Source organism: Candoia aspera, chromosome 2 (assembly GCF_035149785.1).
Source record: "Candoia aspera isolate rCanAsp1 chromosome 2, rCanAsp1.hap2, whole genome shotgun sequence".
In the NCBI taxonomy this organism is placed as follows: Eukaryota; Metazoa; Chordata; class Lepidosauria; order Squamata; family Boidae; genus Candoia; species Candoia aspera.
In genome coordinates, this window is record NC_086154.1 from 255,495,811 (window position 1) to 255,518,035 (window position 22,225).

Sequence of the window (22,225 nt, forward strand, 5' to 3'; positions counted from 1 at the left end):
ATTAGAATTTTTCTTTTGTTAGTATTTGTGATGAGGAAAAGGTGGTATCATGTAACAGAGAAAAGAAACTTTCAGTACAGAAACTGTTTAGTTTCTTTAGTGTTTAAATACATTGTTTTTATGGATATGATTTGTTTGGCCAGCTTTCCCCAACCTTGGTGTCTTTAAGATGTGTGGACTTCAACTCCCAGCATTCTCCAGCTAGCATAGCCATTGCTGAGAATTCTGGGAGTTGGCATCTACACCTCTGGAAGGAGCCCAGGTTGGGTATACAAAATCAATGACATAAAGCAAGTTGAATATAAGCTTTAGTATCATTAAAAGAGAGCCAGTTTGGTGTAATGGTTAAGGTACTGGGCTATAAATTGGATGGCCGTGAGTTCTAGCTGGGTGACCTTGGGCCAGTCCCTCTCTCTCAGCCCCAGGAAGGAGGCAATGGCAAACCACTTCTAAAAATCTTGCCAAGAAAACTGCAGGGACTTGTCCAGGCTGTCTTCAAGAATTGGACATGATTGAATGGATTAAAAAAAATCATTAATACTTCCAGGTACATTTCTATTATTTTATAAGAAAGAAATTGTACTGTCTAAATTCAAATCAGTATTCTGGTGATGTTATGTTAAACCAGTTGCAATATTTTCACTGTCTTTAAAAGCAACTCATGTAGAAATGTCTGCAACAATCCAATCTGGATGTTATTAGACCATGAATGATGGGGGCTAGTTCCAACTTTTCACACACACACAGAAAAACTGTTTATTTTAATGGATTTTGATGGTGGTGCCTTGATAGTTCCTGGTGGATGTATGCCGCCTGTGAATCGCCCACCTCTGCCATATTCCAGCAACCATGTGTTTAAACATATCTCCACCTTTTGAGATTAGCCTTGCAGTAATAACTAGAGTTAACTACTTATTAGTAATAAGTTAAAAATGCCTTCCATCCAGTAACCATAAGGCATCTTTAAATATGATGGGGGGACTCCATCAAATGAAATGTCTTGAAAGAACAGTAGGACAGTCTTCCCCAACTGCCAGTCTACCACCTGATATAAGTCATTCACAAAGGAAGTTTTGATCTCAGAAATAAATTGGATCACGCTAGAAGGATTAAAACAGTTTCATCTAGGAATACCAAGAGCAGTAATACCAGTACATACTCAAACACGTGAATCAAGTAAGATGTTTTATTCAGGATAGTAGTTATTCAGATTGCTTGGATCAAGAGTAGAGTCCTAGAATAAAAGTCTTGCTTCAGTCACTTTAGTAACTTCTCACTCTGAGACCTTAATCACTGAAGACACACAGCATTTACATTGAGATTAAGATAAAGGAACGGCAGCATACAAATGGAACAAGTAAACTCCCCAAATAAGTTATCCTTGAAAATCTGAGAGCAAGCTAGTATGACATGTAAAACCATTCTAACCAGTTAATATGAACATGCAGGCCATCTTATTGGCTAGCTTCAAATTTCATGTATTGCTAACTGGTTTATGGCATCCATTCCAGGTTTGGGCAACGCATTTAAGCATGGTTAAGGAGCTGCATGCCATGATAACCAACCAGAATGATTTAAGATTTCCAAACTTGCTTAGAGATAATGCAGGGCTTTAGAGATATGCTGAGTGGTACAGAGAATCTTGAGAACTCAGATTGTCCTTTTTTATGTTTGTGTTGGTGTACATTTGGGAGGATGTTAGCAAATGATCTCAGGCAGCTGGTCACCTGGAAACTGATAGGCCTTTAGAAATAGCTTTTTACGGTTACTTGGTCCTCTGAAAGAGTGGTCTTCAGATTATTCTGAAATTGTTTGCGTATTCTCCAGAGAAATTGTTTTCCTATTAGTTTGGCTTGGCTGACTTTGAATCCTACAGAGCAGTCGTTCGAGAACATAAAAGAATTTTTAATATTTCTTTTAATAAAACAGATTGAAGTATTTTATTTTCTAATAACTCTTCGGATTTATGCAGCACATAAACCTGGAAAAATTTTTATCCACTGAGAAGGCATTAGAGATATTTTATTAGTTTCATTATCTCCCCAAATGGCAGAGTTTCATCCTTAAGTAAGAACAACTGTTTTCAATAGGAAAACTCCAAACCACACGTATTGATTTCCCAGGCTCCAGTTACCCAGACATTCCAAATGCTAACTTTTTAAATGGTGATATCAAACATTTCAGTACATTACTGCCACATAGCTAGAAATTAAGTTGACTGTTTGTAAGAGGAAAATGTGCAGCCCATAATCTTCTGTGGGGAGCACATGTCTCCGTGCCTCACTCAATTACGAGGAAAGAGGAATGCTGGTTGCTTTGGGGTCTAACTTGTCTGACGTCTCTGGGGGAATGTATTATTTTTGCTTTAATAACTTCCTTTTCATTGATTTAGTAATAAAATGCAGATATTAAATACACATTTTCATTTTTTAAAAAACAAAACCACTGGCTATTTTAAAAAGAGCTCTACAGAAAACATGATCATTGTACACTATTTACCAAATGTGGAGTTCAAATCTGTTCTTTTCTCTTTTTTTTCCCCTTGTGGGAGAAATCAGGACAGTTTGATAGCAGGGTTTTAAAAACCAAAGTCAAGTCAATCTCACATTAAAATAAACATGACATCTTCTGAAATTGGCTGTGGGTTCTGCTTTCATTGTGAGCAGCAAAAACTGAGTAAGGCAAGATCAGTTACTCCTCCTGGTGCCTTCACAGAAGACTCCAGAACATCTTTGGGCATTAGACCCAATGTGTATTTTCATGGGCAGCTCACACACTGACACAGGATAAACTACCACTAGACTTCAATGAACTCACTCCTCATAAGAGTACATGCTAATTGTATAATTATTTTCTGTGGGAGATGATCTAGGAGTGTCACAGATGTTCTGGCAGCTGAGGATGCCACATTGCCAATGGTTTTGGACAAGGAAGAGGAGAAAGGGTGTTTCCAAATATGATTTTAATTTATAATCATTCCTTTAAATTGGGATCATTTTAATATATTTACAAAAAATAGGTGACAAGACGGGAAAAGCACCAACTTTAGGTTAGGCAGTTGTCTGTCTTTCATAGCCCTCTGGGGGATTTTATTCCTATCAGGAAAGGAACAGGACATCCCAGTCATGTCTCTGACTCTGTTCCCCATCCTTATGTTTTCCACTGAAGTGTTTCCTCTCTGTGCAACACTTTGCTTTGTTATTAGAAATAAAAGATGACTGTTTTCCATTCCTGTTGAAATTAAAAAAGCTGAGCCTGAGGAAATTCTACATTGAACCTGGGGACACAGTTGGAACTGAAGTTATCCCTGATAATCCCAGAACTTGGGGTGAGAACACAGCTCCACTTGAGCTTAAAGTGTGTCTCATTGAACTTGGTGGGAGTTGTCTGTGTCCAATAACCTTGCCCTGAATTCAGTTGTGGGTTTTGATCCTGATACACTTTTGAGGGGAATCAAATACAATATGGCAACCATTTTTAACTTGATGCTGTCTGCATTGGCTCACTGTTATGGAGGTGAGGTCCAACACAGTTGGAGAGAAGGACAAAGTCAGGGAAAGTAAAACCAATAAATAACATTTATTGTGAAGCTTCTATTTATGAGATCCAAAGACAGTGGAATTTGCTGTAAAACAAGACAAACCCTCCAGAATTCAGAAGCCATATCCAGGATTCACCGGCCCATAATTCCCTAATTACTGTGGCAAACTGGCTTATTGTTAACTGCTAAAATTCTAGCAGCTGGTGGGAAAGCCTCAGAGCAGTAACAGAGGACTGAACTTGGCTTTTTCATTTCTCTAGTTGAAGATGGCAGCCTGTAGAAAACCACACAAACTGTATGACTGTTCCCATAACATTTTATATTACATCTTGGCACGAGTGCCTTTGTCTTCAAGTTGCATGAGAAGGTGGTTTGAATTTTTTCTTGAAAAGTAAAATCTACAAACCCTGGTGTGTTTACACCCTGCCAAAGCCATTAGCCTCCTTTCCTTCACTAATGAAATCATCCCGGATTGTTGCATAGATTAATCCACTCTTTCTGCCTTTACCACTTTTTGATTTTTTTTTTTAAGTATTGCTTTGCTCTTTGACATCTGCCACTGAACTTTGTTTAGATCATGTTTGGGTGCAGCTTTCTTAAAGGAAAATTCCTGTTTCTTGTTTCTTTTCTGTTTTCTTTCTTTTCCTCCCTTTACCCTTGTTTTGCAGTTACACCTGCCGCCACTTGCGGAGATATGTCTATGTCTTGGACAAATTGTATTTCCCCCGCCAATCCCACTGCTCTACGCTGGAGCATTGCTTCTCGAGCCTCAGTGACAATGGAGAGGAACTGTTGTCTTTAACTTGTTCTCACATTCTCAGATCCTATGCTTCCAGGTTATTAACCTCTGCTCTCCACTTACTGCATGCTGCATGCCATGTGTGACCAGCCTGTGCATGAAAAAGGGGACAAATGGGGGGAGGCTGGGCGGATTTGGGATTGCCAGTAACTTTTTGCTAACAAACCAGCCGTTTGTATCTTGTAACACACAGTATAAAAGGCAAGCCAATTGTGGTTTCACACTGAATAAAGTGTATGTGGGGGGGGGATGTCCTTTCTTCCCAGAAACTGAGCGTAGATTTCCTTTGCAAGCATTTAATATTATTCCTTTCACATATCAACTTCATCTCCATCTCCATCTCCACACTAGTTATTGTCTGACAAATATAGGGGGAAATAGAATTGAACCCTTCACATAGCTATATTGTATACTATATTGTCTATATTATATGACTTATATTTTCAAATCATGTAGAGAACTAGTTATTATTTGGGAAGTCCATATTTTCATTCCCCTAGAAATTTTCTAGGCAATCTTAGGATTCCCTACAACATAGTCAGAAAGCATCGCTTTAAGTTGGGTGAGATATTATAGCATATATGGGGTTCCTGCTAATAATAGCAGTCTTCTTTCTTTTCGTTCCCCAAAACAGCCATGTTATGTATTTCTTCACTCCAACCAGTTGCCACCTGCGGGGGAAAGGAAACCCACAATGTGACGTCAGGTGTAACCACATGGTTCAGTATAATTAAACATCACCCCACACAGATGTGTGTGGATAAAACCCACACTGTTGGCCCCCTTCCTTTCACCAGCCACATGGAGTCCATTATGTAGGACCCTGATTTGTGTGCAACTGCTCATCTGAGCCATTCCTTGCAAAACCTCTGTGATAGGAATGCCAAGTGAGCAGAGAGAGAGACTCAGCTGGGGTAAGCTAGTGGGAGCCCTGCATGTGTATAACATCAAAAGTAGACTAGTGTAGGGAAATGAGACTTAAGCCTGCCTGTATTATTTGTTCTTTTCTTAGTCAACCGAAAAAAATAGTCATGGCTGCAACTTGATTGACTAGTGGGTTGAATATAAGGCTTGGCACAGGCCAGCTGGCTAAATTTCAATCCCAATTGGACACCCCCCCTTTTTTTTTTCCCTTGAAGCCCCCGGAGTACTTGTTTCTTCTTTCAAGAGATGAAGCCAAGAGCCTGGAGGAGCATGAAAACATATTAAGCAAATCTTGTGGCACTGTGTTTTTTGGTCTTGCTTTTATGGAACTGTTCTATTAGTCAGATCCAAAGATGTGGTCAAGATTTGGTCAATACCCAAGTAGTACTTTTTAGCAGGGTGGACTATGAAACAATTGAATTAGTACCAAGTGGGTGCAAATGGGACAGTCCATATACACTTAATTAAATGGTTATTGCCCAAAATTAAGATAAGCAAATCTTTTTTAAAAAAATTAATGGTATTATTGAGTCACCTTTCAAGTTTGTGGAAAAGCTTGAGGTTATACATGCTAAAAGCCACCCCCCCAAGAACACAGTACAGTATAGTTTCTCCAAATAAAATAGTGCATTTAAATTCATGCTACACTCACTGCACATTCTTTAATGTTTTATGATTGGTGCCAAGAATTTTGGGAGAGCAAGGGAAAAAATTGCATGACAAAATTTGACCAGAACATGGAGATCATCCAGAATGGGAACAACAGTATTCTGACTATGCAAGCATATAAGGCACAGAGACCACACAGTAAACATAAATAAAACCAGCTTGATTGTCAAGGGAAGAAGGAGGAGAAAATGTGGCATGCAATTTAAAATAGTTTCCTTTGCTTAAGAACAAAATGAACAGTATAGTTGTCTATAAAGAAACTTTTTTTTAAAAAAAAGTCTTTATGGCAGATGAAAATTTAGTGGTAAGAAAGAGATTATCAAACTTCAGATTAAAACCAGGAATAACAAACATCTGTAGGAATGAAATTTGATTGAATTTATCTAAATTGAGGGTGGATTGGGAAACCATCCTGAAACCGGAATGAAAATTATTTTCCGGTATAAGTCCGTATTACCTTTCTATAACTGGTACAATCCAGATATGGTGCATTTTGGCTCCCAGAATTCCCCATTGGCATGGAAGGAGGAGGGCATGGAAATACCAGGTTTGAGAATCGGGTCACTATATCCAACTGCTGCATGTCAGGCTGCACTTGGCCAAGCTTGGCTGATCTCAAAAGGCTGAAGGATTAGGGTGGTAGGCTAGACCAGGAAGTCAGAAAAGCATATTGGAAGAAGGCAATGGCAAATCACTTCCACATTCTTGCCCAAAGAAAACTAGATGGGCATATCCATGTAATCATTAGGAATCAAGCTCAAGGGGTGGGGAGGGGGCAAAGGGGGAGAGTCTTTTACCTATTTTAGCTGCTTAGAGGAGGAATCAGAAATATTTGCATTTCTAGTAACATCAAAATAACAGAGCAGAGTAGGTACGAAACAGCATTGCATCAGAAGTAAACTTCTGCCTATTAAGTGACTGAATGTATCAGTAGCAAAATAATAAAAACTGTATGTATTACTGTAGTTTTAGACATTAAAGCTCTGGGTAGAAATACAAAGTATGTTGGCAGTTCATGTTTCCAAACCCACATTTCCTGACAGAACACTAATGGAAGGCGTGTCTTGGCAAAGAAGGGACAGAACAGAGAAATCCGTAACTTCCTTCACATCTATCAGTCATACTGCGTTTAGTGTTTGGGGGATTAGACTATTAAAAAAGGGTTTTGAGTCATTATCAGGAGAGAAAAAACCAGTTCTCCTTGGCAAGTGCCATTTCCCCTTTGCGTTAGCTTGCAACTGCTATCTGCTTCACACATTTGAATTCCTCAGTTCAAGAACAAAGTGGAAGCCACTAGAGCTGGCTGGGGAATTTTGGGAATTGAAGTCCACACATCTTAAAGTTGCCAGGGTTGAAGGACACTGCACTAGAGCAGTGTTCAGCAGGAGAACCAAGTTGGCAGATTGGTACGTTCCAGATGTCCTGGCTTTCAGTTTCTATCAGCCCTAGTCAATTTGGCTATTGGCAGAGGATTATGGGAGCTGTAATTCAAAACACTCGGAGGATATCAGGTTGCTTATTTCCCTGGATCACACTCTGAGTAGCCAGATAAGAGTTTGCACTTTCCCTTCCAGCCTTTGCAATCTGCTGCTAAGACAATAAATGGTATTCCCATTCTTGCTTGTTTTCTTTTCCACACAGAATGATCTGCTTCCATTATCAGACTGTTTAAAGTAATTCAGTGATTTCTTCATGTATGTAACAGATAGTAAGCAGCACAGAAGATAAAGTCTGTTTTGAACACTAAACAATTCTGTTTACGTAGTTCTGCCTGCCTGCCTGAGAACAGGAAAGGGTTTTTGAAGAGCCCAGTGAACCCAACTAGGGCAGTGACAGAGAAACTGAATAGAAAGTTTTTAAAGTGTTTTGCTGGTGGATCAGTTGATAGGTTGTCCATTTTGTGAGCCATTGAGACAATCTTAAAACTTAAATTTAATCAGTGGGTTGTTGTGGGCAGTATAATGTGCAGTATGTCCCAGACAACAACGCCTGTTCATTGGGACGTTTCATTTGTCATTTCTAAGAGCAAAGTGCGTACGTTGTTAGTCTACATTTCAAGATGGCAGTGCATTTTGATACTTGAGGGCATATGAAACTGGCCCAGATACATCCCATGGACTTGGTGTGGCAAAGGACAAAGGAACATATTTGTAGAATGGCAGGGTGAGGAAAGGTTATGTAGATGTTAGAACAGAAACAGATAAGTTATGCATAAATCTCTTTAAGGGTCTCTCTCATAATTGTATGCCACATTTATTACAGTGGATTGGGTCCAGATTTAGACATGTTTAAAGTAGACCTAGAGAGCCAGTTTGGTGTAGTGGTTAAGGCGTCAGGCTAGGAACTCAGAGACCGGGAGTTCTAGTCCTGCTTAGGCACAAAGCCAGCTGGGTGACCTTGGGCCAGTCATACACACTCAGCCCTAGGAAGGAGGCAATGGCAAACCACTTCTGGAAAAAAAAACACCTTGCCAAGAAAACTGCAGGGACATGTCCAGGCAGTCTCCAAGAATTGGACATGATTGAACGGAATTCCAATTTAGGACTATTTTAACTATCCTTATGAACCAGGACAGTAATTAAAATGCTTTTTGGTGGGTAAGATTTAATTACACTTGCCCTTGCCCCTGCAGTATTAAAATGTGTTCTTTCCAAGATTTTATCAGGGATATATTAATACAGATAGAAAGCAGTCATCTGTTGCATAAGGTCTAAGTATGAAAAATCTGGATCCAAAAAAAAAAAAACATTTGCAGTAACACCTATGCACCACAAACATCTTTATTGAACAAATGTATAAAAACAGATCATTGAATTAATTTTTCTCGGTGTGCAGTCTTCAGATTCTACTGAAATATTTGCCTGGGACCAAATAGTGAAATTTGCTTCCATAGCACCCTGCGGGCATTACCAGAAAAGGAGCGATCCCATCAAATTACTTTAGTAATGCAACTTCCTAATACACCACAGACTCATTCTCTCAGATTTTTTTCTCTGAGTGATTGAAACAAAATCGTGCCAGAGGCAAGGTATGAGATTATATTTTTAAAAAATACTCTATATTCATTGCTTCACTTTCTGAGTGACAGACCATTTCTGCTAAAAGGATTTTTTTGATCCAAAATGTGCCTGAGGTGTGGTGGTTCAGCAGCCTCTCGGCTTCCAGTGTCCCCCACCCTAAGCGTCTTGATTAGGCGAGGTGTAATGAGTCTGGGCCAGCATTCTCTCTGTGGCGTTCGATTAAAAGCCCTCCCTGTCCTGGAGGCTTTGGGTGAATAACAAAAGGAGAAAAAAGCAAAGAGGAGTCCGATTTCAAGAGATCCAGTTCCACAGAGCCTCACTTTCCTGATACACTTGTTCGGGCTGATCTTCCCAGCGCTTCAGGTCAGGATTTTGCCATGTCTGCAGTGGAAGCAATTTTCATCCTTAGGAGCAGTGCAGAGATTATGTACCATTCAAGGCAATTTTGTCCTGGCATAAAGATTATCATCACTCTACTGTGATTCCTAAAAGGAAATGTGCAGCAGCTGTTCCTTCTATTCCTTTGTACATGCACAGATGCTCAAAGATGAAGGCACATAACATTTATGTGATACTCCTTGTTTTTTTTAAAAAAATGCAGGAAGGTCATTGTCATTGTTCGTTTATACCTGTAGGTGATACTAATGATGATTATAATAATTTATTAAATGTATATGCCACCCGACTCCCAGTAATTCAGGGTTACGTTTCCCAGGCCAGTTGTCCTCCGAGTATGTTAGAACTACAATTCCCAGAATTTCCACGTCTTGCTTTTGATCATGCTGGATGGGAATTCTGGGAATCATAATCCAAATACATCTGGATGGCACTAGGTTGAGAGAGGCTGAATTATAGATTTAAATTCCAGAGGAAGGTCATACTGACACAGGTAGTCCTCACTTAATGACCACAACTGAGATAATTTCAGTTGCTAAGTGAAGCGGCCATTAAGCGAATCCAATCCAATTTTATGACATTTTTGCAGTGGCCATTAAGCAAACCACATGGTCATTAAGTGAATCACGCAGTTTCCCATTGATCTTGCTTGCCAGAAGCCGGCTGGGAAGATTGAAAATGGCAATCACGTGACCACAGGAAACTGCGATGGTCATAAATGCGAACTGGTTGCCAAGCGTCCAAATCATGATCACGTGAGGGCAGGGACGCTATGACGGTTGTAAGTGTGAGGGCCAGTTGTAAGTCAGGTTTTTCAGCACCATCGTAAGTCTGAACCATCACTAAACAAATGGTCATTAAGTGAGGATTACCTGTATGCCGTATTCCCAAGAACCCTGTAATTATAAGCTCACAGATTTATTCTGTCATAAATATTTGTGCAAGTAGGTTCTAGTCCACGGAAGCTCCTTCTACTTAAATCTGTTTAAGATGTTTATTTTCTGTATCCTAGAACAGCCATGCAGCCAGTATCTTTCCCAGCTTCTGGAATGACACCTTGGTGTTTTTTGAAAGTGTATCTGGAACAGTCCTCTTAAATGTGCTGTATAAATATATAAACCATATCTTTGCAATTTAACTAAATCATATATCTTAGAATACTTTATATTCCTAGGAAGTTATAAATGGAGGGATCCCAGCCTTGGATGTTTCTAATCTGCTTCAGTTTGTTTAGCTAGTTTCTTTTTCATTCTTGAAATGAGATAGAATATCAGAAAATGGGTTTCTTTAGTGAAAAGATTCTGAAACCTTGTTAGAGCCCAGGTATTAAGTCAGGGATGGGCATTATGTGACTCTCCAGATGTTGCATTGCAATGATTCCTCATTGTTGAGCATGCTGGATAAGACTAAGGACGGTAGAATTAAACATCTGAAGGTCCACCCATTAGACACCGCCCAATTAAAGCTAAGCTTTCAGGTAAGTTTGAAAGCACGGCCTGTGGCTCTTGGCCTAACTCCAGAGCCCTCAAAAAAGATGTAATAGCTCTCCTTTTATTTCTACTTGGAAGAAAAAGAAACTATTATGAGAAAGAGAAAAAAAGAGATGTCAGAGGAAAAGGAAGTGTAGGAAGGTTAGCATGCATCCACTTGTGGTACCAATACAGGAGGGGATGTGGCCCTTGCTAGAAAAAATTGTCCATCCCTCATTTAAGGTGCATTTTTAATTCATTAGCTGAATGGCCATAGAGCAAAGAAATATCAAAATCAACAGAAACTCTGTAATAACGGACAGGAAGAAAGTCATGCAAGCGATTGAGTTTCCTAGCTAGCTTCCGCTATAGCGTGAGTGGGTCAAACCCAGCAGAGTCTGGTCGACATTGTTGTGGGTGACAAACTGCTGTATAGAGATGAATTGAAGAAACAGACAACGCAGTCAGGGAACATAGCAGTAAATAGGAAGATAGAATCCTAGGCTCTGGTAGCATTACTGCATCAAAAATATTGCAGCCTCCTTGATATTTTAATACATTAGTCTTGCAGTGGTTGATCACTAGGTGGGAAGCTCACTAACAAGCAGTTTGTAATTTAAAGTACTTCCTGGCAGTACTGTGCAGTTTTCCGTGGATGCTTCTTTTGCTCCAGCCTGCCAAGAAATTGGTCTTTCCCTATCATAACAATGCATTTCTGAAAATTGAAACTAATCCAGCTTTGTGTTTTAAGGATATGGGGGTATAACGATATTAATGCCTGTTCAGAAAAAAAAACATTTTTACAACAGTCTCCCTGGTTGTATTTGTGGAGCAGCAATTTCCGTTAGCATATTAATTTCTTACAAAAATGTTTATTCAATCCAGGAGTTTGACAGAAAAGCAAATTTCAGTATTGTTGTAACCACCTCTCTACCCCCGTAACAATTTGTTCTTTTGTGGGAGAGACATGAGCAAGGTAGTTGTTATGTAACTACTCACTGCACAAAGTGGCATTTACTGATCTCCTTAGACTAAACATAAAGTGAAAATCTGTATTAAACTGGGGCTGTGATTACAGCATGCAGCAAAGCATTTCAGTTACGAACGTGAAAGCAAAATTCAGTCATTTGTGAACGTCCACATCAGTTCTCACCTCCTGAGTACACCACGCATACCTCCTATTTGGTAGGATGAGGGCAACAATATGTTGGCTTGCAACGTAATCTCTAGATTAGAGAGCCTAATTTGCAAACAGTATTTTGAACATGCTTGGAATAAAACTAGGGTTTGATTCTTTGTTGGAGGAAAATTCTGAGAGTGCCTTGGACTGCAAGGAGATCAAACCAGTCCCTACTCCAGGAAATAAAGCCAGACTGCTCACTTGAGGGAATGATATTAAAGGCAAAACTGAAGTACTTTGGCCACATAATGAGAAGACAGGACAGCCTGGAGAAGATGCTGATGCTAGGGAGAGTGGAGGGCAAAAGGAAGAGGGGCCGACCAAGGGCAAGGTGGATGGATGATATTCTAGAGGTGACGGACTTGTCCTTGGGGGTGCTGGGGGTGTTGACGACCGACAGGAAGCTCTGGCGTGGGCTGGTCCATGAAGTCACGAAGAGTTGGAAGTGACTGGACGAATAAACAACAAAAAAACAAAATTGGTTCTGCTTGGCAAAATGGCCAAAATGTGCCCAAAGGGTCCAGTACCAGTCTTACTAGCAGGAAGTGCTGCAAGTGGCACAGTACAACTATGGCTGGTAGCCTAGGCTGTATCTTCCCAATCTTACTAAAATGCATTATAGGGAAGCCTCAATTAATCAAAGCCACGATGGGCTGTGGCATTCAACATCTGTAGGACCATCTGGTGATGACCATAGCATGTGAAATGTAAGTTGCCATGTAAGTAGAATAGATGGTAAAGAGCATCAATTAACAAATGGAATGAAAGAGGAAAATACCTTGGGGTGTTTATGAATCTAAGAAAAAGGGGAAGGATGTAACAGTTGTAAGCGAAGGTGGTTTAATCTTGTGAAGTGGAGTTGGTGAAAAAATGCAGAGAAATGAAGAAGTAAGTTTAATTATAAATAAATGATAGGAAGTATGAATTGGTTTTGTTTAGGTGGTTCTGAAAGTGTATGAAAGTAGCAATCCATCGGTTAGGGATAGTTGGTTGTCACCCTCCAGTGAATGGTGATAAAGGTGGTAAGAGCCAGATAGGAGGTTTTGGAAGAATGGTGCATCATTCTGAATGAATGCAATCTAGGGGAAAAATGTGTGGCAAATAGATAGGCGGGACGAGAGAATATAGGAAAGATAATAGAGCCATTTGGAGACCCAATAACGAAGGAAAACAACTGAGTATTTTTTTGTTGTTGTTTATTCGTTCATTCGCTTCCGACTCTTCGTGACTTCATGGACCAGCCCACGCCAGAGCTTCCTGTCGGTCATCAACACCCCCAGCTCCCTCAGGGACAGGTCCGTCACCTCTAGAATATCATCTGTCCACCTTGCCCTTGGTCGGCCCCTCTTCCTTTTGCCCTCCACTCTCCCTAGCATCAGCATCTTCTCCAGGGTGTCCTGTCTTCTCATTATGTGGCCAACGTACTTCAGTTTTGCCTTTAATATCATTCCCTCAAGTGAGCACTCTGGCTTTATTTCCTGGAGGATGGACTGGTTTGATCTTCTTGCAGTCCAAGGCACTCTCAGAATTTTCCTCCAACACCACAGTTCCAAAGCATCTATCTTCCTTCTCTCAGCCTTCCTTATGGTCCAGCTCTCACAGCCATATGTTACTACGGGGAACACCATTGCTTTGACTATACGTACCTTTGTTGTCAGTGTGATGTCTCTGCTCTTAACTATTTCATCGAGATTTGTCATTGCTCTTCTCCCAAGGATTAAGCGTCTTCTGATTTCCTGACTGCAGTCAGCATCTGCAGTAATCTTTGCACCTAGGAATACAAAGTCTTTCACTGCTTCTACATTTTCTCCCTCTATTTGCCAGTTATCAATCAAGCTGGTTGCCATAATCTTGGTTTTTTTGAGGTTTAGCTGCAAGCCAGCTTTTGCACTTTCTTCTTTCACCTTCATCATAAGGCTCCTCAGTTCCTCTTTGCTTTCAGCCATCAAAGTGGTATCATCTGCATATCTGAGATTGTTAATGTTTCTTCCAGCGATTTTAACTTCAGCCTTGGATTCCTCAAGCCCAGCTTGTCGCATGATGTGTTCTGCGTACAAGTTGAATAGGTAGGGTGAGAGGATACAGCCCTGCCGTACTCCTTTCCCAATCTTAAACCAGTCCGTTGTTCCGTGGTCTGTCCTTACTGTTACTACTTGGTCGTTATACAGATTCTTCAAGAGGCAGACAAGATGGCTTGGTATCCCCATACCACTAAGAACTTGCCACAATTTGTTATGGTCCACACAGTCAAAGGCTTTAGAATAGTCAATAAACAGAAATAGATGTTTTTCTGAAACTCCCTGGCTTTTTCCATTATCCAGCAGATATTGGCAATTTGGTCCCTAGTTCCTCTGCCTTTTCTAAACCCAGCTTGTACATCTGGCAATTCTCGCTCCATGAATTGCCGAAGTCTACCTTGCAGGATCTTGAGCATTACCTTACTGGCATGTGAAATGAGTGCCACTGTTTGACAGTTTGAACATTCTTTAGTGTTTCCCTTTTTTGATATGGGGCTATAAGTTGATTTTTCCAGTCTGATGGCCATTCTTGTGTTTTCCAAATTTGCTGGCATATAGCATGCATTACCTTGACAGCATCATCTTGCAAGATTTTGAACCGTTCAGCTGGGATGCCGTTGTCTCCTGCTGCCTTGTTATTAGCAATGCTTCTTAAGGCCCACTCAACCTCACTCTTCAGGATGTCTGGCTCTAGCTCACTGACCACACCGTCAAAGCTATCCCCGATATTGTTATCCTTCCTATACAGGTCTTCTGTATATTCTTGCCACCTTCTCTTGATCTCTTTTTCTTCTGTTAGGTCCTTGCCCTGGCTCATAGATCTTACATTGTAGGTTCCAGTGGTGTGTTGATCCTTAGAACATCGGATTCGCCGTTCACCACCAGCACCGTCGGCCGCTAGCCGTCCTTTCGGCTTTGAGCTAGCTGCATCATCATGTCTGGGGCTAGTTGAACTCATCCTCTGTTCCTCCCCAGTAGCATTTTGACCATCTTCCAGCCTGGGGGTCTCATCTTCTGATGGTATACCGACATATCTCTGGTCGTACTGATCCATTTAGTTTTCACGGCAAGAATACTGGGGTGGGTTGCCATTACCTTCCCCAGGGATCGCATTTAGTCTGACCTCTCTGTCATGACCTTCCCGTCTTGGGTGGCCCTTCACGGTTTAGCTCATGGCATCATTGAGGTGGTCAAGCTCCAGCACCCCGACAAGATAATGATCCTTTGCTGAGAGGAGTATTTTTTTAAAAAAATTATTTTTATTTTTTATTCATTTATTTCATTTTATTTTTATTTTTATCCCACCTTTATTATTTTTAGAAATAACTCAATACTGCAAACATACCTAATACTCCTTCCTCCTCCTATTTTCCCCACATTTTCTATCCCATTTTCTATCCCACCTTTATTATTTTTAGAAATAACTCAAGGCAGGGAACATACCTGTTACTCCTGCCTAGGAAAAGTTCTGTCTGTTTCATATATGAGGTTTAAGCATACATTTATGCATACATATAGATGGCCAATGAATAAATACAAACAGAAAAGCATGATTGATTTGATTGTTTATGGTAAAAGATTGACAGAATTACTGAAGGATGCAAAAGTGATGAGATGTTCTAAATATTGGACAGGGTATGTTTTGGTCGTGTCAAAGAGTAAAAGTCATAAAGGCTGTGAGAATGTTCAAAAAATGGCAAGGCTGCAGCTATCAGTGCAGTAACTGGAGAATTCATTAACAAAAATGAAAGTGGTTTACTTATGGAGGGGCTCTGCATCTTATTTCACATGTGTGAAGACTTCATCTGTGCCTGACAATTGGAAGAATGCCATTACTGCTCCCCTACAGAAAGGGAACGGTAGCAAAAGTAGAGGCAGAAACTATGGAGAAGTTATTTTAATAACTGTGCCTGGGAAAGTGCTTGACCGAATTCTGGGTGAAAGGGTGCAAGACCTGACTATGAAAAAAGTTTGGGAAGTGTGGTGAGGCTCTCAGCTGGGCAGGGAGTATGCAGAGCTGAGTTTTGCTCTTCATCGTGACACTAAGAAATGTATGAATGTGAGAACATTGGTTGAACATTGGTTAATCCAAGGAAAGTATGATAATGTGAATAGGCCTAAACTGGATTGCTGCAACAAGGAAAGACAAGCAAGCGTTTTTTTTCTGCACCTTTACTGTTTCAGCAATTGGCAGCTTTTTTCTGATCTTGTCTGGCAGGGATGTCCACAGGTTACGGTCCAAAAAAGTCAAGATTGTGCAAATCTCTGCCTGAGTTTATATGTGTTGCAATTCATATAAAAACCAGGCAGAGCTTCAGTTGCACCATCACATCTGCCATATTGACTTTTTGGTCTATACTCTGTAGACACCCTGCAGAAGCAGAGTTGGGCCTGGTTAGTATTTGGATAGGAGACCTACAAGGGCTGTAGACTATCCTGGGATGTCAACAAACATCTCAGAAAGCAGCAGTAGCAAACCACATCCATACAGTGGCCAGGAAAACAACATGTGAAAAGTCCCATGTCTATGCATTCACAAGGAACTGAGCTCAGTTTCAACCCAACCGCCTTCTCCTTTTTCTTGCATGGCCTAGGGTTTGTTTGTTTTTTTCATCCATAGGAGTCTCTGCCTGGGCACTTGTTCAGTCTTCAAACCCAAAGCCGTGTCATACTGAATCTGTGATGGCCATCTCTGAAGTGGGCCTAGGTTTCTATAATGTTGGCTGGTATTTTTCTTTATTATTATGTATATATCCCTATGTTTCCTTCGGGCACAGATAGGGATCTTCCCTCACTGTATTCTCAAAGGAAGAATCCTGTGGGGTAGCTTGAACTGAGAGAAAGCAAGTGTCCCAAATCCACCTGATGGGACTTGAACCTGGATGTTCCCTGGTTGCTGTCCTGCTGTTTAATCACTACCGCTATATTGGCTTTCGTGTCATTAATATAAATAAACTATTAATATTATGGGGAATGACTCCTGTAGAATTCTCAAGATTTCAGGGAGTGGCTGGGTAAACCTTTTGTATCTTTAAATTTAGGGGTAGAGCATTTTTATGGGAGTACTTTCTTCCATCTCCTGCCCTCTGGACAGATTTTGAGGATGCACAATGGAAACAATGCAGTGGAAAAACAGATTCAGTGAGAACAAAAGTTTTGTTGACCAAAATTTTCCATGTCTCAGGCTGCTGCTGAAAGCACAAGAACAGCATAGATCTGCTGTTTAGAAACAGAGCGATTTTCTCTCATGCGGGTCTTGCTGGATGTTAGAGCTGCTGATTACGTTTGGATATTTTATTGGACTGCTTATCACCTGTAGAACCCCAGTTTGTTTCAAAGCTCCTAAGTCTAATATTACTTTCAACAGAGAAGCCAATGGGTGGAATAGAATAATGTTGCTTGCTTTCCCAGAGCAGAGCCAGGTCCTGTAGTGGATATCTCCCTTCCACTCACTCCAGAGGCAAGGCTAGAAATTTCTGGCATTTCTTCCTGTGGATACCTCTATCCCACTTCCAGGCCTCCCTTTGAAAAAAAAAAATAGCCTGTTGGCTTCATCAAGGACTTCTTCAATCTTGGAATGCCAACTTTTTCCTTTGTCTTTCTTCCTCTTCTCCTGCCACGTCCCCGAATATCAGGACTAGGGACATGATGGTGGGCAGGGAGCAGATAGCAATTTGCTGTCCTTGCTATGCCATTATGCACGGTACTGCAATTTGGGAAGTGTTATTCTTTGTGGGTGAATCAAGAAGACCAACTTCTGTTCTTGTGGATGAAACTTTAAAGATGTGAATTGTCTCTGTGTTTCTTTCTTGAGTTATATCTGGGCAGAGCATCTGCTGATTATTGTGTTTTGAACGTGAATAGTACATTTACTGATTCTTGCCATTTTTGAGGCAAGAAACACGCAACAGCATAATGTAATCCCTAAAACAGACTTTATCGAGTTTTTAAAAGCAAAGCAAATCCCCAATCTCTTCCTGAAAAAAGGACAGAAAAAATGAAAAGATGCATACTAAATAGTGTAATGTTTTAAATTTATTCCAGTTCCTTGTTTACATTTCAAGCAACTTAACATTCGTGTTATACCACTCTGCAATGCAGTGTTTGGGAATGTGTGTTCTCACAGTGGTTTAAGAAGCATAGATAGAATCTTAGCAGGACTGAAATAGGAGGAATTAGTACCCTTTACATTGAACTCTTCAATCTTCTGAATATGTATATTGGACTTTTAGCATATTAAACAACAAGGAAGAATCTGCTGCATTTTTCAACCTTGCCTTTTATGTGGTCCTGCCTTTAAACAGTGTTTCCTTTCCCAAGTAAGTATCTATGTGATCTGTTGTGCTGGTTCCCCACCACCACGCTTGTCAATTTCTGCCACCCTTTCAAATGAGCATGTTTTCACTTCCTCCTGTTTCTGCCATCACACCTGAAAAGGAGATGTTAACTAAAAAATGTGGGACATGAATCTTTTCCTTGCCCATCAGATTCTGGGATCAGTCTTCATGTACTGTAGTGTATAGTAGCCAGATGTTAGGACCTTGCTGTTAAGTCTGGTTTTGCATAATAAACTGAAGTTGTGAAATGCAGATGTGAAGTTGTAAAATTGAATGGAATATCCCCTGGCAGGTATATAAAGGCCTTTGCTTTTCCAAAGCTATGGCTCTTAAAATGCTTGCTATAGTTGTAAGGTATAAATATGTATATCTAGCATTTGGAACCCATTTTTGTTTTGTCATTATATAAAAATGCTGACCATTAAATCCATCTTGGATTCCCATTGAATTCAGAAATACATTCTTTCTCAACTAACAACAACAAATACGATAAACTTGTTGATGGATTGATTTGACTTGTGAAAGAGTGACTGTTTTCATTTTAAAGTCGTGTTTTGCTTATTTTATTTTAGTTTTTCAGAGAACATACCAAGTTTCTTCTATGGAAATGAGATGAATTTCCACATAAATGGAATACAGTGTCAATGTAATTAGTGTGTCCCTTGGGCCCCAGACTTTTTGTCTTAACCTCACAGTGATAATAAAGATGGAAAAAACTTGCATAGCCTTGGTAGCATGAGTCACAAGGTTCTGTTGCTCTTTCTGGCCAACTTTTTCTGGAACTTTCTTTTTACCACCTTAACCTGATCCAGTTCTCACTGCAACAGCAAATATTCAGAATTGGTTGAGGAACACTGCAGGTACCTTCGTTTGTTTTGGCAGTTTTGTACACTTAATCTCCTAGACCTAGTTAGGAAATTGGAAGTACCAGGGCTGCAAAGAACAATTGCCCATCTTTTGATAAAAAGAAAGAATCCTTTAAACATGACAAATCTGGCTCCCACAAGTTCTTGAGTATAGTAGGGTAGTACCCTATCTGAGGTATGCCTGGTTAGCAGCAGTTCAGACAATGGTACCATCAGTAAACAGTTCACAGGCATTGCAGATGGTGTCCAAGAGCAAGTCAGGAGAAAAGTGAAATTGGCAGCTAGGGACCAGTCCAAGGTCAATCTAGAAAGTGATCCAGGAGGGTTTTTTTAGGTTTAGGGTGCATGGCAAGGCAGAAGCTTACTGACAGTTATTATTTCCTGCATAATAGAGTAGAACTGAAGGCTTCTGAGTTTGGATTAGTGAGACAACACCTCACTTTCAACTGTTGACGGTTGAATCCTTCAGGCAGATCTGGGGAACTGGGCTCTTGAAGCATGTACCCTGTCTCTAGGCTTGTTCCCTTACCCCCCGCCCCACCAGTAATTTTTGGTTCCTCAGATGACTGGAGGGAGCCTGCCGTAAAAACTGTCTAAGGAATCAAGTCGTCACTGGCATATTCTTGTGCGAAAAGCTACTTTTACATTCTTGTACAGTATATTGTTCCTTAGCCTCTTACTTTAGTCCAACTAAAAAAATCAAGGTACATAATGCCTACTGCATTCCCACAATCTGTTAAGGAATTTATCAAATCAACAAATGTGATAAGTTGGTCTGGTTAGTTAGTTAGTCTGCTGAATAAGTCTGCTGGATAAACCCATGCTGATTTCTAGTAATAACTACATTACTTTCAAGGTGCTTATGGATGGATCTTGTTATGATCTGTTCTACAGTCTTCCCAAACAACATCCTTTTTGAATACAGGAAAATTTACTTTCCCTGTTTTACCTATTAAATTATATTTATCTTTCTGAATGAAGAGCTTAACCTCCTTTTATTTTACATTGACTAAGCACAGTGTATAGATAATAATGGTTATTACTTTTATGAGTCAATGCTGTTTCTGAATTTTCTCATTGAGTGGTGTAAGAGACCTCATTTCAGCAGCAGTCCCAAGTCTTTATCTGAGATCTTTACTTCGGAGTTTATTGGTAACTTTAGTGAACCACTTAATTTATGGCATTACATATGTAGAACATGCACTGGAGTAAAATAATTTCTTGTGAGTTGTTACTTGAGGAAAAGGGAAAGTGAAACAGATCCTTTGTTCTCCTGTCGGTCTTATCTTCTGCATTATGTGTCTTAATTATATCTTGAACAATTACAAATTATTTTTTTTTTAAAAAGCTTGTTAACCTTTGGAGTGAATTGTTTGGGAAGGTAAAACACGCTTTGATCGGCCTGTACTGAATAACATGAAGAATTTGTTCAAATGAATAGCTTCTAAATTATGCTGGTATTAAGCCTTTAAAATGCTATGCCTCTTTCACAAAGAAAGATGTGGGAATTGCATTTGTGGTTTGTGAATATCTTCTGTTGTTTTATATAAGATATCTATTTCAAACTACCATGTGCAAGGAAATAAATAAAATATATCTTTGTCTTTGGAGCTATATACCTTGTGATATATGGACCTCAAGAAAGGGTAGCTGCAGTCCATAAAGCAAGAACTCAAGAACAATCTTGGAACTTCTGTTCAAGTGTCTGGAAATATTCAGGAATACTCTAAAGACCATGTGCTGATAGTATAGCTTGAATACGCTGTGTGTTCTTTTTCTTGGACTTAAGCATAATTAAGATAGTATTCATATTGATGCACAGTAAAATGGAGATTGAAGCAATAAGTTTAACTATTTAACTGGTCCTCCTGGTCCATGTTCAACCGCATTTCTCCTGCAAAGCCACATTTTTCTTTCTAAAACTAATTCTCCATCCCAAGTTATACTGACACATACACAGTGCTTTGCATAGTTTTCTTGGTAGCTTTTGGAAGAGACAATGAGGCTGCAAGGGTGTCCAGAAAGCACTAAGAAATCAGTAGCATTTCTCAAGTTGGGAGAGAACAGTGGCAATCCTTCCTGAATGACTTCCTGAAGTGTGGAAGCACTTGTAAATCTTTTTTTCCAACTTTCAAGAGTCCACACGTCTTAAAGTTGCCCAGGTGGAGAAACACTGGTCTACAAAGCTCACCATTTTAAAGGTTGCATATGGATGCAGAATGAGGCATTGCTGACAACTGTTCACATTGAGCAACTGGTAGGCAGTGTAACTAAAGGAAACTGTAGCAAATGTTTTCATTTTTCAAGAAAGTTTTGGAGGGTTCAGCAGAGATTTAAAGTAGGGCTGGCTTTTTAGTTAGAAATGTTAGCATTAACCCTTCGTGCCACATAAATAATCTTGGTGCAATTTTTTTATTTGTTTATGGTAACTGGTTATACTTTTAAGCCGCTAAGAGTCCTAAGATTGTGGCAAAAAAAGTCAGAATTAATGCTCAACTTAATAGCAGGGGAAATGGGAAATTTCTTGAAGAAAAAGGGCTAAAGAGCAGGAATTATCCCTTTAGTTTGAATTGTGGTTCTGCATGAACTTATATCTGCAATATAATCACTCATTCTTTCTTGCCGTCCAAACAAAATGTTTGTTTTGTGAACTACTCTGGAAATGTTCTGTTTTCAAAATAAAAATGTCCTTTGTAGAATTCAATTTCTGAGAATACACTTTGTAAACTTGGTGTTGTTGTTGTTTTTAGTTACCTCTGCAGGGCAAAGTTTCAAAGAGCCTATACTAAATTGGCAGCCCTGTTTCATAAAAAAAAGAGTGCCTTTCATCAATTCTTATGAAAACAATATAATTGTTTTTCCTTCCCCTCCCCCCCCTCCAGCTTGTTTTCATTGTTGTCAAAAAAACACAACAAAGTTTTGGAACAAGCCACACAGTCTTTGAGAAGTTCCCTGTCTGCTGATGATTCTCCACTTCCGGACTACGTGAGTATCAAATATGATGTT

At 39.9% G+C, this 22,225-nt stretch overlaps 1 protein-coding gene across 2 annotated transcripts in view; it reads left to right on the forward strand.

Annotated features, from left to right (window-relative positions):
- Positions 1-22,225, forward strand: part of DYM (dymeclin) — a 193,211-nt gene that overhangs the window by 106,665 nt on the left and 64,321 nt on the right. Inside the window, exons 15-16 of one of the 2 annotated variants that reach the window (XM_063295837.1) lie at positions 4,210-4,377; positions 22,102-22,204. In XM_063295837.1, the coding sequence (XP_063151907.1) occupies positions 4,210-4,377; positions 22,102-22,204 (271 nt within the window). The remainder of the gene's footprint in view (positions 1-4,209; positions 4,378-22,101; positions 22,205-22,225) is intronic. The other variant, XM_063295838.1, reaches the window with a different exon arrangement.